Source organism: Pleurodeles waltl, chromosome 5 (assembly GCF_031143425.1).
Source record: "Pleurodeles waltl isolate 20211129_DDA chromosome 5, aPleWal1.hap1.20221129, whole genome shotgun sequence".
In the NCBI taxonomy this organism is placed as follows: Eukaryota; Metazoa; Chordata; class Amphibia; order Caudata; family Salamandridae; genus Pleurodeles; species Pleurodeles waltl.
This window is the reverse complement of record NC_090444.1, coordinates 1,125,871,537-1,125,886,642: the sequence shown is the minus strand read 5'-3', so window position 1 is coordinate 1,125,886,642 and position 15,106 is coordinate 1,125,871,537. Positions and strand designations below refer to the sequence as shown.

Genomic DNA, 15,106 nt, shown 5'->3' with positions numbered 1-15,106 from the left:
CCTCTAGGTATCCTGTTGAGTTTTACATATTGTTTTAAGGTTGCCCCATCCCACCATTTAGACACCTCCTGTTTCTTCAATTTCTCTAATTTGAAGAATTTGTCACGAAGCCCCATTTTGGTGTGTTGGGCACCTGCTGCATAAGGCTTAGGTATAGTCCCTGTCTGCTCTAAACTGCCAAAAATGTCTGCTGCTAGTTTATCGCGGTCCATATTTAGGATCTAAAGTACAAACGAAGCAAAGCACTCAACTCTAAAAGAACAATCAAAAAACCTACAATGCAAAGGGCTGGAGCAGCACCCCTATGTTTAGCATCAATGAATCAAAATGAAAGCACATAGGAAGCAAGTCATAGGATTTGGGTGCTCACAGTGAGCCCACATAATAGCATTAACATTCCAATCCTAACATGGTGCTCCTGGCAAGAGGATCTTCCCAATTCCTCTAATGTTTCCAGGGAAACTCACAGTGACAAAAAACAGCTGTCAGGGCACTCATGAACATGTAATTAGAAGTAATTGATGTATCAATATGCAACGTATATTGGTATTAACAACATAAAGAGTTTCAAGCTCAATTTATTCTTGAAACAGAAAAGTTCATCATAGTAAACACAAAGTTGTCCTTTGAAGTCAGTTTTCATGTAGTAAACACAACACTGAAGTCAGTATCCATGTAGCACATACAGCCTGTGTGTTCCTCCTCTCCCACCCCGCCTGGTTTTCCTGGGTCTATTTTGCGTCGGCCTAGTTCCCATTGTCCCTGTCTTATCCTCTGGACCTCTGCTAAAAAAAGAGGGAGTGCCCTGTTGTACTACCCTGTCCTGTCTGGAAGTATTGGAAATAGCACTTAAATCACTGTTGTTGGTAGAAACAATATTTAGTGAGGATGAGGAGCCTAAATCAGAACTTAGCGGGGACTCATTTCTTTTGGATAAATGATCATATTTGCGGGAGAATGTAAAGATCCTACCATTTTTGTAATCCAACTCATCTCACCTAAGTTTACGCGCCTTTCTGTGTGTGATCTCATATTGATGTAGCTCCAAAATTTCATTAAGAATTTTATAGTTCTTAGCCGTTGGTTCCTCCATGTTCATATTGTTGATATCTGTTTCTAATTCAGCAATTTCTGTTTGTAATTTTGTGATTTTCCTCTCTGAGTTCTCTATCAAAATATTCCTTAGTCTAAATGAACTTGACACTATTTCTTGTTCCCAATTGTCCAATAAATATGGATCAAGATCGTCAAAAGTGGGAAAAATATGTGATCTTAAACCTCTAGGTATCCTGTTGAGTTTTACATATTGTTTTAAGGTTGCCCCATCCCACCATTTAGACACCTCCTGTTTCTTCAATTTCTCTAATTTGAAGAACTTGTCACGAAGCCCCATTTTGGTGTGTTGGGCACCTGCTGCATAAGGCTTAGGTATAGTCTCTGTCTGCTCTAAACTGCCAAAAATGTCTGCTGCTAGTTTATCGCGGTCCATATTTACGATCTAAAGTACAAACGAAGCAAAGCACTAAACTCTAAAAGAACAATCAAAAAAACTACAATGCAAAGGGCTGGAGCAGCACCCCTATGTTTAGCATCAATGAATCAAAATGAAAGCACATAGGAAACAAGTCATAGGATTTGGGCGCTCACAGTGAGTCCACATAATAGCATTAACATTCCAATCCTAACATGATGCTCCTGGCAAGAGGATTTTCCCAATTCCTGTAATGTTTCCAGGGAAACTCACAGTGACAAAAAACAGCTTTCAGGGCACTCATGAACATGTAATTAGAAGTAAGTGATGTATCAATATGCAACATATATTGGTATTAACAACATAAAGAGTTTCAAGCTCAATTTATTCTTGAAACAGAAAAGTTCATCATAGTAAACACAAAGTTGTCCTTTGAAGTCAGTGTTCATGTAGTAAACACAACATTAAAGTCAGTATCCATGTAGCACATACAGCCTGTGTGTTCCTCCTCTCCCACCCCGCCTGGTTTTCCTGGGTCTATTTTGCATCGGCCTAGTTCCCATTGTCCCTGTCTTGTCCTCTGGACCGCTGCTAAAAAAAGAGGGAGTGCCCTGTTGTACTACTCTGTCCTGTCTGGAAGTATTGGAAATAGCACTTAAATCACTGTTGTTGGTAGAAACACTATTTAGTGAGGATGAGGAGCCTAAATCAGAACTTAGCGGGGACTCATTTCTTTTGGATAAATGATCATATTTGCGGGAGAATGTAAAGATCCTACCATTTTTGTAATCCAACTCATCTCGCCTAAGTTTATGCGTCTTCCTTTGTGTGATCTCATATTGATGTAGCTCCAAAATTTCGTTAAGAATTTTATAGTTCTTAGCCGTTGGTTCCTCCATGTTCATATTGCTGATATCTGTTTCTAATTCAGCAATTTCTGTTTGTAATTTAGTGATTTTCCTCTCCGAGTTCTCTATCAAAATATTCATTAGTCTAAATGAACTTGACACTATTTCTTGTTCCCAATTGTCCAATAAATCTGGATCAAGATCGTCAAAAGTGGGAAAAATATGTGATCTTAAACCTCTAGGTATCCTGTTGAGTTTTACATATTGTTTTAAGGTTGCCCCATCCCACCATTTAGACACCTCCTGTTTCTTCAATTTCTCTAATTTGAAGAACTTGTCACGAAGCCCCATTTTGGTGTGTTGGGCACCTGCTGCATAAGGCTTAGGTATAGTCCCTGTCTGCTCTAAACTGCCAAAAATGTCTGCTGCTAGTTTATCGCGGTCCATATTTATGATCTAAAGTACAAACGAAGCAAAGCACTAAACTCTAAAAGAACAATCAGAAAACCTACAATGCAAAGGGCTGGAGCAGCACCCCTATGTTTAGCATCAATGAATCAAAATGAAAGCACATAGGAAGCAAGTCATAGGATTTGTGCGCTCACAGTGAGTCCACATAATAGCATTAACATTCCAATCCTAACATGGTGCTCCTGGCAAGAGGATCTTCCCAATTCCTCTAATGTTTCCAGGGAAACTCACAGTGACAAAAAACAGCTGTCAGGGCACTCATGAACATGTAATTAGAAGTAAGTGATGTATCAATATGCAACGTATATTGGTATTAACAACATAAAGAGTTTCAAGCTCAATTTATACTTGAAACAGAAAAGTTCATCATAGTAAACACAAAGTTGTCCTTTGAAGTCAGTGTTCATGTAGTAAACACAACATTGAAGTCAGTATCCATGTAGCACATACAGCCTGGGTGTTCCTCCTCTCCCACCCCGCCTGGTTTTCCTGGGTCTATTTTGCATCGGCCTAGTTCCCATTGTCCCTGTCTTGTCCTCTGGACCTCTGCTAAAAAAAGAGGGAGTGCCCTGTTGTACTACCCTGTCCTGTCTGGAAGTATTGGAAATAGCACTTAAATCACTGTTGTTGGTAGAAACACTATTTAGTGAGGATGAGGAGCCTAAATCAGAACTTAGCGGGGACTCATTTCTTTTGGATAAATGATCATATTTGCGGGAGAATGTAAAGATCCTACCATTTTTGTAATCCAACTCATCTCGCCTAAGTTTACGCGCCTTTCTTTGTGTGATCTCGTATTGATGTAGCTCCAAAATTTCATTAAGAATTTTATAGTTCTTAGCCGTTGGTTCCTCCATGTTCATATTGTTGATATCTGTTTCTAATTCAGCAATTTCTGTTTGTAATTTAGTGATTTTCCTCTCCGAGTTCTCTATCAAAATATTCATTAGTCTAAATGAACTTGACACTATTTCTTGTTCCCAATTGTCCAATAAATCTGGATCAAGATCGTCAAAAGTGGGAAAAATATGTGATCTTAAACCTCTAGGTATCCTGTTGAGTTTTACATATTGTTTTAAGGTTGCCCCATCCCACCATTTAGACACCTCCTGTTTCTTCAATTTCTCTAATTTGAAGAACTTGTCACAAAGCCCCATTTTGGTGTGTTGGGCACCTGCTGCATAAGGCTTAGGTATAGTCCCTGTCTGCTCTAAACTGCCAAAAATGTCTGCTGCTAGTTTATCACAGTCCATATTTAGGATCTAAAGTACAAACGAAGCAAAGCACTCAACTCTAAAAGAACAATCAAAAAACCTACAATGCAAAGGGCTAGAACAGCACCCCTATGTTTAGCATCAATGAATCAAAATGAAAGAACATAGGAAGCAAGTCATAGGATTTGTGCGCTCACAGTGAGTCCACATAATAGCATTAACATTCCAATCCTAACATGGTGCTCCTGGCAAGAGGATCTTCCCAATTCCTCTTAAGTTTCCAGGGAAACTCACAGTGACAAAAAACAGCTGTCAGGGCACTCATGAACATGTAATTAGAAGTAAGTGATGTATCAATATGCAACGTATATTGGTATTAACAACATAAAGAGTTTCAAGCTCAATTTATTCTTGAAACAGAAAAGTTCATCATAGTAAACACAAAGTTGTCCTTTGAAGTCAGTGTTCATGTAGTAAACACAACATTGAAGTCAGTATCCATGTAGCACATACAGCCTGTGTGTTCCTCCTCTCCCACCCCGCCTGGTTTACCTGGGTCTATTTTGCGTCGGCCTAGTTCCCATTGTCCGTGTCTTATCCTCTGGACCTCTGCTAAAAAAAGAGGGAGTGCCCTGTTGTACTACCCTGTCCTGTCTGGAAGTATTGGAAATAGCACTTAAATCACTGTTGTTGGTAGAAACACTATTTAGTGAGGATGAGGAGCCTAAATCAGAACTTAGCGGGGACTCATTTCTTTTGGATAAATGATCATATTTGCGGGAGAATGTAAAGATCCTACCATTTTTGTAATCCAACTCATCTCGCCTAAGTTTACGCGCCTTTCTTTGTGTGATCTCATATTGATGTAGCTCCAAAATTTCATTAAGAATTTTATAGTTCTTAGCCGTTGGTTCCTCCATGTTCATATTGTTGATATCTGTTTCTAATTCAGCGATTTCTGTTTGTAATTTAGTGATTTTCCTCTCCGAGTTCTCTATCAAAATATTCATTAGTCTAAATGAACTTGACACTATTTCTTGTTCCCAATTGTCCAATAAATCTGGATCAAGATCGTCAAAAGTGGGAAAAATATGTGATCTTAAACCTCTAGGTATCCTGTTGAGTTTTACATATTGTTTTAAGGTTGCCCCATCCCACCATTTAGACACCTCCTGTTTCTTCAATTTCTCTAATTTGAAGAACTTGTCACGAAGCCCCATTTTGGTGTGTTGGGCACCTGCTGCATAAGGCTTAGGTATAGTCCCTGTCTGCTCTAAACTGCCAAAAATGTCTGCTGCTAGTTTATCGCGGTCCATATTTATGATCTAAAGTACAAACGAAGCAAAGCACTAAACTCTAAAAGAACAATCAAAAAACCTACAATGCAAAGGGCTGGAGCAGCACCCCTATGTTTAGCATCAATGAATCAAAATGAAAGCACATAGGAAGCAAGTCATAGGATTTGTGCGCTCACAGTGAGTCCACATAATAGCATTAACATTCCAATCCTAACATGGTGCTCCTGGCAAGAGGATCTTCCCAATTCCTCTAATGTTTCCAGGGAAACTCACAGTGACAAAAAACAGCTGTCAGGGCACTCATGAACATGTAATTAGAAGTAAGTGATGTATCAATATGCAACGTATATTGGTATTAACAACATAAAGAGTTTCAAGCTCAATTTATTCTTGAAACAGAAAAGTTCATCATAGTAAACACAAAGTTGTCCTTTGAAGTCAGTGTTCATGTAGTAAACACAACATTGAAGTCAGTATCCATGTAGCACATACAGCCTGGGTGTTCCTCCTCTCCCACCCCGCCTGGTTTTCCTGGGTCTATTTTGCATCGGCCTAGTTCCCATTGTCCCTGTCTTATCCTCTGGACCTCTGCTAAAAAAAGAGGGAGTGCCCTGTTGTACTACCCTGTCCTGTCTGGAAGTATTGGAAATAGCACTTAAATCACTGTTGTTGGTAGAAACACTATTTAGTGAGGATGAGGAGCCTAAATCAGAACTTAGCGGGGACTCATTTCTTTTGGATAAATGATCATATTTGCGGGAGAATGTAAAGATCCTACCATTTTTGTAATCCAACTCATCTCGCCTAAGTTTACGCGCCTTTCTTTGTGTGATCTCATATTGATGTAGCTCCAAAATTTCATTAAGAATTTTATAGTTCTTAGCCGTTGGTTCCTCCATGTTCATATTGTTGATATCTGTTTCTAATTCAGCGATTTCTGTTTGTAATTTAGTGATTTTCCTCTCCGAGTTCTCTATCAAAATATTCATTAGTCTAAATGAACTTGACACTATTTCTTGTTCCCAATTGTCCAATAAATCTGGATCAAGATCGTCAAAAGTGGGAAAAATATGTGATCTTAAACCTCTAGGTATCCTGTTGAGTTTTACATATTGTTTTAAGGTTGCCCCATCCCACCATTTAGACACCTCCTGTTTCTTCAATTTCTCTAATTTGAAGAACTTGTCACGAAGCCCCATTTTGGTGTGTTGGGCACCTGCTGCATAAGGCTTAGGTATAGTCCCTGTCTGCTCTAAACTGCCAAAAATGTCTGCTGCTAGTTTATCGCGGTCCATATTTAGGATCTAAAGTACAAACGAAGCAAAGCACTCAACTCTAAAAGAACAATCAAAAAACCTACAATGCAAAGGGCTGGAGCAGCACCCCTATGTTTAGCATCAATGAATCAAAATGAAAGCACATAGGAAGCAAGTCATAGGATTTGTGCGCTCACAGTGAGTCCACATAATAGCATTAACATTCCAATCCTAACATGGTGCTCCTGGCAAGAGGATCTTCCCAATTCCTCTAATGTTTCCAGGGAAACTCACAGTGACAAAAAACAGCTGTCAGGGCACTCATGAACATGTAATTAGAAGTAAGTGATGTATCAATATGCAACGTATATTGGTATTAACAACATAAAGAGTTTCAAGCTCAATTTATTCTTGAAACAGAAAAGTTCATCATAGTAAACACAAAGTTGTCCTTTGAAGTCAGTGTTCATGTAGTAAACACAACATTGAAGTCAGTATCCATGTAGCACATACAGCCTGTGTGTTCCTCCTCTCCCACCCCGCCTGGTTTACCTGGGTCTATTTTGCGTCGGCCTAGTTCCCATTGTCCGTGTCTTATCCTCTGGACCTCTGCTAAAAAAAGAGGGAGTGCCCTGTTGTACTACCCTGTCCTGTCTGGAAGTATTGGAAATAGCACTTAAATCACTGTTGTTGGTAGAAACACTATTTAGTGAGGATGAGGAGCCTAAATCAGAACTTAGCGGGGACTCATTTCTTTTGGATAAATGATCATATTTGCGGGAGAATGTAAAGATCCTACCATTTTTGTAATCCAACTCATCTCGCCTAAGTTTACGCGCCTTTCTTTGTGTGATCTCATATTGATGTAGCTCCAAAATTTCATTAAGAATTTTATAGTTCTTAGCCGTTGGTTCCTCCATGTTCATATTGTTGATATCTGTTTCTAATTCAGCGATTTCTGTTTGTAATTTAGTGATTTTCCTCTCCGAGTTCTCTATCAAAATATTCATTAGTCTAAATGAACTTGACACTATTTCTTGTTCCCAATTGTCCAATAAATCTGGATCAAGATCGTCAAAAGTGGGAAAAATATGTGATCTTAAACCTCTAGGTATCCTGTTGAGTTTTACATATTGTTTTAAGGTTGCCCCATCCCACCATTTAGACACCTCCTGTTTCTTCAATTTCTCTAATTTGAAGAACTTGTCACGAAGCCCCATTTTGGTGTGTTGGGCACCTGCTGCATAAGGCTTAGGTATAGTCCCTGTCTGCTCTAAACTGCCAAAAATGTCTGCTGCTAGTTTATCGCGGTCCATATTTATGATCTAAAGTACAAACGAAGCAAAGCACTAAACTCTAAAAGAACAATCAAAAAACCTACAATGCAAAGGGCTGGAGCAGCACCCCTATGTTTAGCATCAATGAATCAAAATGAAAGCACATAGGAAGCAAGTCATAGGATTTGTGCGCTCACAGTGAGTCCACATAATAGCATTAACATTCCAATCCTAACATGGTGCTCCTGGCAAGAGGATCTTCCCAATTCCTCTAATGTTTCCAGGGAAACTCACAGTGACAAAAAACAGCTGTCAGGGCACTCATGAACATGTAATTAGAAGTAAGTGATGTATCAATATGCAACGTATATTGGTATTAACAACATAAAGAGTTTCAAGCTCAATTTATTCTTGAAACAGAAAAGTTCATCATAGTAAACACAAAGTTGTCCTTTGAAGTCAGTGTTCATGTAGTAAACACAACATTGAAGTCAGTATCCATGTAGCACATACAGCCTGGGTGTTCCTCCTCTCCCACCCCGCCTGGTTTTCCTGGGTCTATTTTGCATCGGCCTAGTTCCCATTGTCCCTGTCTTATCCTCTGGACCTCTGCTAAAAAAAGAGGGAGTGCCCTGTTGTACTACCCTGTCCTGTCTGGAAGTATTGGAAATAGCACTTAAATCACTGTTGTTGGTAGAAACACTATTTAGTGAGGATGAGGAGCCTAAATCAGAACTTAGCGGGGACTCATTTCTTTTGGATAAATGATCATATTTGCGGGAGAATGTAAAGATCCTACCATTTTTGTAATCCAACTCATCTCGCCTAAGTTTACGCGCCTTTCTTTGTGTGATCTCATATTGATGTAGCTCCAAAATTTCATTAAGAATTTTATAGTTCTTAGCCGTTGGTTCCTCCATGTTCATATTGTTGATATCTGTTTCTAATTCAGCGATTTCTGTTTGTAATTTAGTGATTTTCCTCTCCGAGTTCTCTATCAAAATATTCATTAGTCTAAATGAACTTGACACTATTTCTTGTTCCCAATTGTCCAATAAATCTGGATCAAGATCGTCAAAAGTGGGAAAAATATGTGATCTTAAACCTCTAGGTATCCTGTTGAGTTTTACATATTGTTTTAAGGTTGCCCCATCCCACCATTTAGACACCTCCTGTTTCTTCAATTTCTCTAATTTGAAGAACTTGTCACGAAGCCCCATTTTGGTGTGTTGGGCACCTGCTGCATAAGGCTTAGGTATAGTCCCTGTCTGCTCTAAACTGCCAAAAATGTCTGCTGCTAGTTTATCGCGGTCCATATTTAGGATCTAAAGTACAAACGAAGCAAAGCACTCAACTCTAAAAGAACAATCAAAAAACCTACAATGCAAAGGGCTGGAGCAGCACCCCTATGTTTAGCATCAATGAATCAAAATGAAAGCACATAGGAAGCAAGTCATAGGATTTGGGCGCTCACAGTGAGTCCACATAATAGCATTAACATTCCAATCCTAACATGATGCTCCTGGCAAGAGGATTTTCCCAATTCCTGTAATGTTTCCAGGGAAACTCACAGTGACAAAAAACAGCTTTCAGGGCACTCATGAACATGTAATTAGAAGTAAGTGATGTATCAATATGCAACATATATTGGTATTAACAACATAAAGAGTTTCAAGCTCAATTTATTCTTGAAACAGAAAAGTTCATCATAGTAAACACAAAGTTGTCCTTTGAAGTCAGTGTTCATGTAGTAAACACAACATTAAAGTCAGTATCCATGTAGCACATACAGCCTGTGTGTTCCTCCTCTCCCACCCCGCCTGGTTTTCCTGGGTCTATTTTGCATCGGCCTAGTTCCCATTGTCCCTGTCTTGTCCTCTGGACCGCTGCTAAAAAAAGAGGGAGTGCCCTGTTGTACTACTCTGTCCTGTCTGGAAGTATTGGAAATAGCACTTAAATCACTGTTGTTGGTAGAAACACTATTTAGTGAGGATGAGGAGCCTAAATCAGAACTTAGCGGGGACTCATTTCTTTTGGATAAATGATCATATTTGCGGGAGAATGTAAAGATCCTACCATTTTTGTAATCCAACTCATCTCGCCTAAGTTTATGCGTCTTCCTTTGTGTGATCTCATATTGATGTAGCTCCAAAATTTCGTTAAGAATTTTATAGTTCTTAGCCGTTGGTTCCTCCATGTTCATATTGTTGATATCTGTTTCTAATTCAGCAATTTCTGTTTGTAATTTAGTGATTTTCCTCTCCGAGTTCTCTATCAAAATATTCATTAGTCTAAATGAACTTGACACTATTTCTTGTTCCCAATTGTCCAATAAATCTGGATCAAGATCGTCAAAAGTGGGAAAAATATGTGATCTTAAACCTCTAGGTATCCTGTTGAGTTTTACATATTGTTTTAAGGTTGCCCCATCCCACCATTTAGACACCTCCTGTTTCTTCAATTTCTCTAATTTGAAGAACTTGTCACGAAGCCCCATTTTGGTGTGTTGGGCACCTGCTGCATAAGGCTTAGGTATAGTCCCTGTCTGCTCTAAACTGCCAAAAATGTCTGCTGCTAGTTTATCGCGGTCCATATTTATGATCTAAAGTACAAACGAAGCAAAGCACTAAACTCTAAAAGAACAATCAGAAAACCTACAATGCAAAGGGCTGGAGCAGCACCCCTATGTTTAGCATCAATGAATCAAAATGAAAGCACATAGGAAGCAAGTCATAGGATTTGTGCGCTCACAGTGAGTCCACATAATAGCATTAACATTCCAATCCTAACATGGTGCTCCTGGCAAGAGGATCTTCCCAATTCCTCTAATGTTTCCAGGGAAACTCACAGTGACAAAAAACAGCTGTCAGGGCACTCATGAACATGTAATTAGAAGTAAGTGATGTATCAATATGCAACGTATATTGGTATTAACAACATAAAGAGTTTCAAGCTCAATTTATTCTTGAAACAGAAAAGTTCATCATAGTAAACACAAAGTTGTCCTTTGAAGTCAGTGTTCATGTAGTAAACACAACATTGAAGTCAGTATCCATGTAGCACATACAGCCTGGGTGTTCCTCCTCTCCCACCCCGCCTGGTTTTCCTGGGTCTATTTTGCATCGGCCTAGTTCCCATTGTCCCTGTCTTGTCCTCTGGACCTCTGCTAAAAAAAGAGGGAGTGCCCTGTTGTACTACCCTGTCCTGTCTGGAAGTATTGGAAATAGCACTTAAATCACTGTTGTTGGTAGAAACACTATTTAGTGAGGATGAGGAGCCTAAATCAGAACTTAGCGGGGACTCATTTCTTTTGGATAAATGATCATATTTGCGGGAGAATGTAAAGATCCTACCATTTTTGTAATCCAACTCATCTCGCCTAAGTTTACGCGCCTTTCTTTGTGTGATCTCGTATTGATGTAGCTCCAAAATTTCATTAAGAATTTTATAGTTCTTAGCCGTTGGTTCCTCCATGTTCATATTGTTGATATCTGTTTCTAATTCAGCAATTTCTGTTTGTAATTTAGTGATTTTCCTCTCCGAGTTCTCTATCAAAATATTCATTAGTCTAAATGAACTTGACACTATTTCTTGTTCCCAATTGTCCAATAAATCTGGATCAAGATCGTCAAAAGTGGGAAAAATATGTGATCTTAAACCTCTAGGTATCCTGTTGAGTTTTACATATTGTTTTAAGGTTGCCCCATCCCACCATTTAGACACCTCCTGTTTCTTCAATTTCTCTAATTTGAAGAACTTGTCACGAAGCCCCATTTTGGTGTGTTGGGCACCTGCTGCATAAGGCTTAGGTATAGTCCCTGTCTGCTCTAAACTGCCAAAAATGTCTGCTGCTAGTTTATCACAGTCCATATTTAGGATCTAAAGTACAAACGAAGCAAAGCACTCAACTCTAAAAGAACAATCAAAAAACCTACAATGCAAAGGGCTAGAACAGCACCCCTATGTTTAGCATCAATGAATCAAAATGAAAGAACATAGGAAGCAAGTCATAGGATTTGTGCGCTCACAGTGAGTCCACATAATAGCATTAACATTCCAATCCTAACATGGTGCTCCTGGCAAGAGGATCTTCCCAATTCCTCTTAAGTTTCCAGGGAAACTCACAGTGACAAAAAACAGCTGTCAGGGCACTCATGAACATGTAATTAGAAGTAAGTGATGTATCAATATGCAACGTATATTGGTATTAACAACATAAAGAGTTTCAAGCTCAATTTATTCTTGAAACAGAAAAGTTCATCATAGTAAACACAAAGTTGTCCTTTGAAGTCAGTGTTCATGTAGTAAACACAACATTGAAGTCAGTATCCATGTAGCACATACAGCCTGTGTGTTCCTCCTCTCCCACCCCGCCTGGTTTTCCTGGGTCTATTTGGCGTCGGCCTAGTTCCCATTGTCCCTGTCTTATCCTCTGGACCTCTGCTAAAAAAAGAGGGAGTGCCCTGTTGTACTACCCTGTCCTGTCTGGAAGTATTGGAAATAGCACTTAAATCACTGTTGTTGGTAGAAACACTATTTAGTGAGGATGAGGAGCCTAAATCAGAACTTAGCGGGGACTCATTTCTTTTGGATAAATGATCATATTTGCGGGAGAATGTAAAGATCCTACCATTTTTGTAATCCAACTCATCTCGCCTAAGTTTACGCGCCTTTCTTTGTGTGATCTCATATTGATGTAGCTCCAAAATTTCATTAAGAATTTTATAGTTCTTAGCCGTTGGTTCCTCCATGTTCATATTGTTGATATCTGTTTCTAATTCAGCGATTTCTGTTTGTAATTTAGTGATTTTCCTCTCCGAGTTCTCTATCAAAATATTCATTAGTCTAAATGAACTTGACACTATTTCTTGTTCCCAATTGTCCAATAAATCTGGATCAAGATCGTCAAAAGTGGGAAAAATATGTGATCTTAAACCTCTAGGTATCCTGTTGAGTTTTACATATTGTTTTAAGGTTGCCCCATCCCACCATTTAGACACCTCCTGTTTCTTCAATTTCTCTAATTTGAAGAACTTGTCACGAAGCCCCATTTTGGTGTGTTGGGCACCTGCTGCATAAGGCTTAGGTATAGTCCCTGTCTGCTCTAAACTGCCAAAAATGTCTGCTGCTAGTTTATCGCGGTCCATATTTATGATCTAAAGTACAAACGAAGCAAAGCACTAAACTCTAAAAGAACAATCAAAAAACCTACAATGCAAAGGGCTGGAGCAGCACCCCTATGTTTAGCATCAATGAATCAAAATGAAAGCACATAGGAAGCAAGTCATAGGATTTGTGCGCTCACAGTGAGTCCACATAATAGCATTAACATTCCAATCCTAACATGGTGCTCCTGGCAAGAGGATCTTCCCAATTCCTCTAATGTTTCCAGGGAAACTCACAGTGACAAAAAACAGCTGTCAGGGCACTCATGAACATGTAATTAGAAGTAAGTGATGTATCAATATGCAACGTATATTGGTATTAACAACATAAAGAGTTTCAAGCTCAATTTATTCTTGAAACAGAAAAGTTCATCATAGTAAACACAAAGTTGTCCTTTGAAGTCAGTGTTCATGTAGTAAACACAACATTGAAGTCAGTATCCATGTAGCACATACAGCCTGGGTGTTCCTCCTCTCCCACCCCGCCTGGTTTTCCTGGGTCTATTTTGCATCGGCCTAGTTCCCATTGTCCCTGTCTTGTCCTCTGGACCTCTGCTAAAAAAAGAGGGAGTGCCCTGTTGTACTACCCTGTCCTGTCTGGAAGTATTGGAAATAGCACTTAAATCACTGTTGTTGGTAGAAACACTATTTAGTGAGGATGAGGAGCCTAAATCAGAACTTAGCGGGGACTCATTTCTTTTGGATAAATGATCATATTTGCGGGAGAATGTAAAGATCCTACCATTTTTGTAATCCAACTCATCTCGCCTAAGTTTACGCGCCTTTCTTTGTGTGATCTCGTATTGATGTAGCTCCAAAATTTCATTAAGAATTTTATAGTTCTTAGCCGTTGGTTCCTCCATGTTCATATTGTTGATATCTGTTTCTAATTCAGCAATTTCTGTTTGTAATTTAGTGATTTTCCTCTCCGAGTTCTCTATCAAAATATTCATTAGTCTAAATGAACTTGACACTATTTCTTGTTCCCAATTGTCCAATAAATCTGGATCAAGATCGTCAAAAGTGGGAAAAATATATGATCTTAAACCTCTAGGTATCCTGTTGAGTTTTACATATTGTTTTAAGGTTGCCCCATCCCACCATTTAGACACCTCCTGTTTCTTCAATTTCTCTAATTTGAAGAACTTGTCACGAAGCCCCATTTTGGTGTGTTGGGCACCTGCTGCATAAGGCTTAGGTATAGTCCCTGTCTGCTCTAAACTGCCAAAAATGTCTGCTGCTAGTTTATCACAGTCCATATTTAGGATCTAAAGTACAAACGAAGCAAAGCACTCAACTCTAAAAGAACAATCAAAAAACCTACAATGCAAAGGGCTAGAACAGCACCCCTATGTTTAGCATCAATGAATCAAAATGAAAGAACATAGGAAGCAAGTCATAGGATTTGTGCGCTCACAGTGAGTCCACATAATAGCATTAACATTCCAATCCTAACATGGTGCTCCTGGCAAGAGGATCTTCCCAATTCCTCTTAAGTTTCCAGGGAAACTCACAGTGACAAAAAACAGCTGTCAGGGCACTCATGAACATGTAATTAGAAGTAAGTGATGTATCAATATGCAACGTATATTGGTATTAACAACATAAAGAGTTTCAAGCTCAATTTATTCTTGAAACAGAAAAGTTCATCATAGTAAACACAAAGTTGTCCTTTGAAGTCAGTGTTCATGTAGTAAACACAACATTGAAGTCAGTATCCATGTAGCACATACAGCCTGTGTGTTCCTCCTCTCCCACCCCGCCTGGTTTTCCTGGGTCTATTTTGCGTCGGCCTAGTTCCCATTGTCCCTGTCTTATCCTCTGGACCTCTGCTAAAAAAAGAGGGAGTGCCCTGTTGTACTACCCTGTCCTGTCTGGAAGTATTGGAAATAGCACTTAAATCACTGTTGTTGGTAGAAACACTATTTAGTGAGGATGAGGAGCCTAAATCAGAACTTAGCGGGGACTCATTTCTTTTGGATAAATGATCATATTTGCGGGAGAATGTAAAGATCCTACCATTTTTGTAATCCAACTCATCTCGCCTAAGTTTACGCGCCTTTCTTTGTGTGATCTCATATTGATGTAGCTCCAAAATTTCATTAA

At 39.2% G+C, this 15,106-nt stretch overlaps 1 protein-coding gene across 1 annotated transcript in view; it reads right to left on the bottom strand.

Annotated features, from left to right (window-relative positions):
• The window catches only part of LOC138297092 (cytadherence high molecular weight protein 2-like), a 112,390-nt gene that overhangs the window by 72,989 nt on the left and 24,295 nt on the right, over nt 1-15,106 (bottom strand). Inside the window, exons 10-12 of the mRNA XM_069236595.1 lie at nt 13,743-13,886; nt 11,189-11,332; nt 3,527-3,670 (exon numbers count right to left, since the gene is read on the bottom strand). Coding sequence (XP_069092696.1) covers nt 3,527-3,670; nt 11,189-11,332; nt 13,743-13,886 — 432 coding nt within the window. The remainder of the gene's footprint in view (nt 1-3,526; nt 3,671-11,188; nt 11,333-13,742; nt 13,887-15,106) is intronic.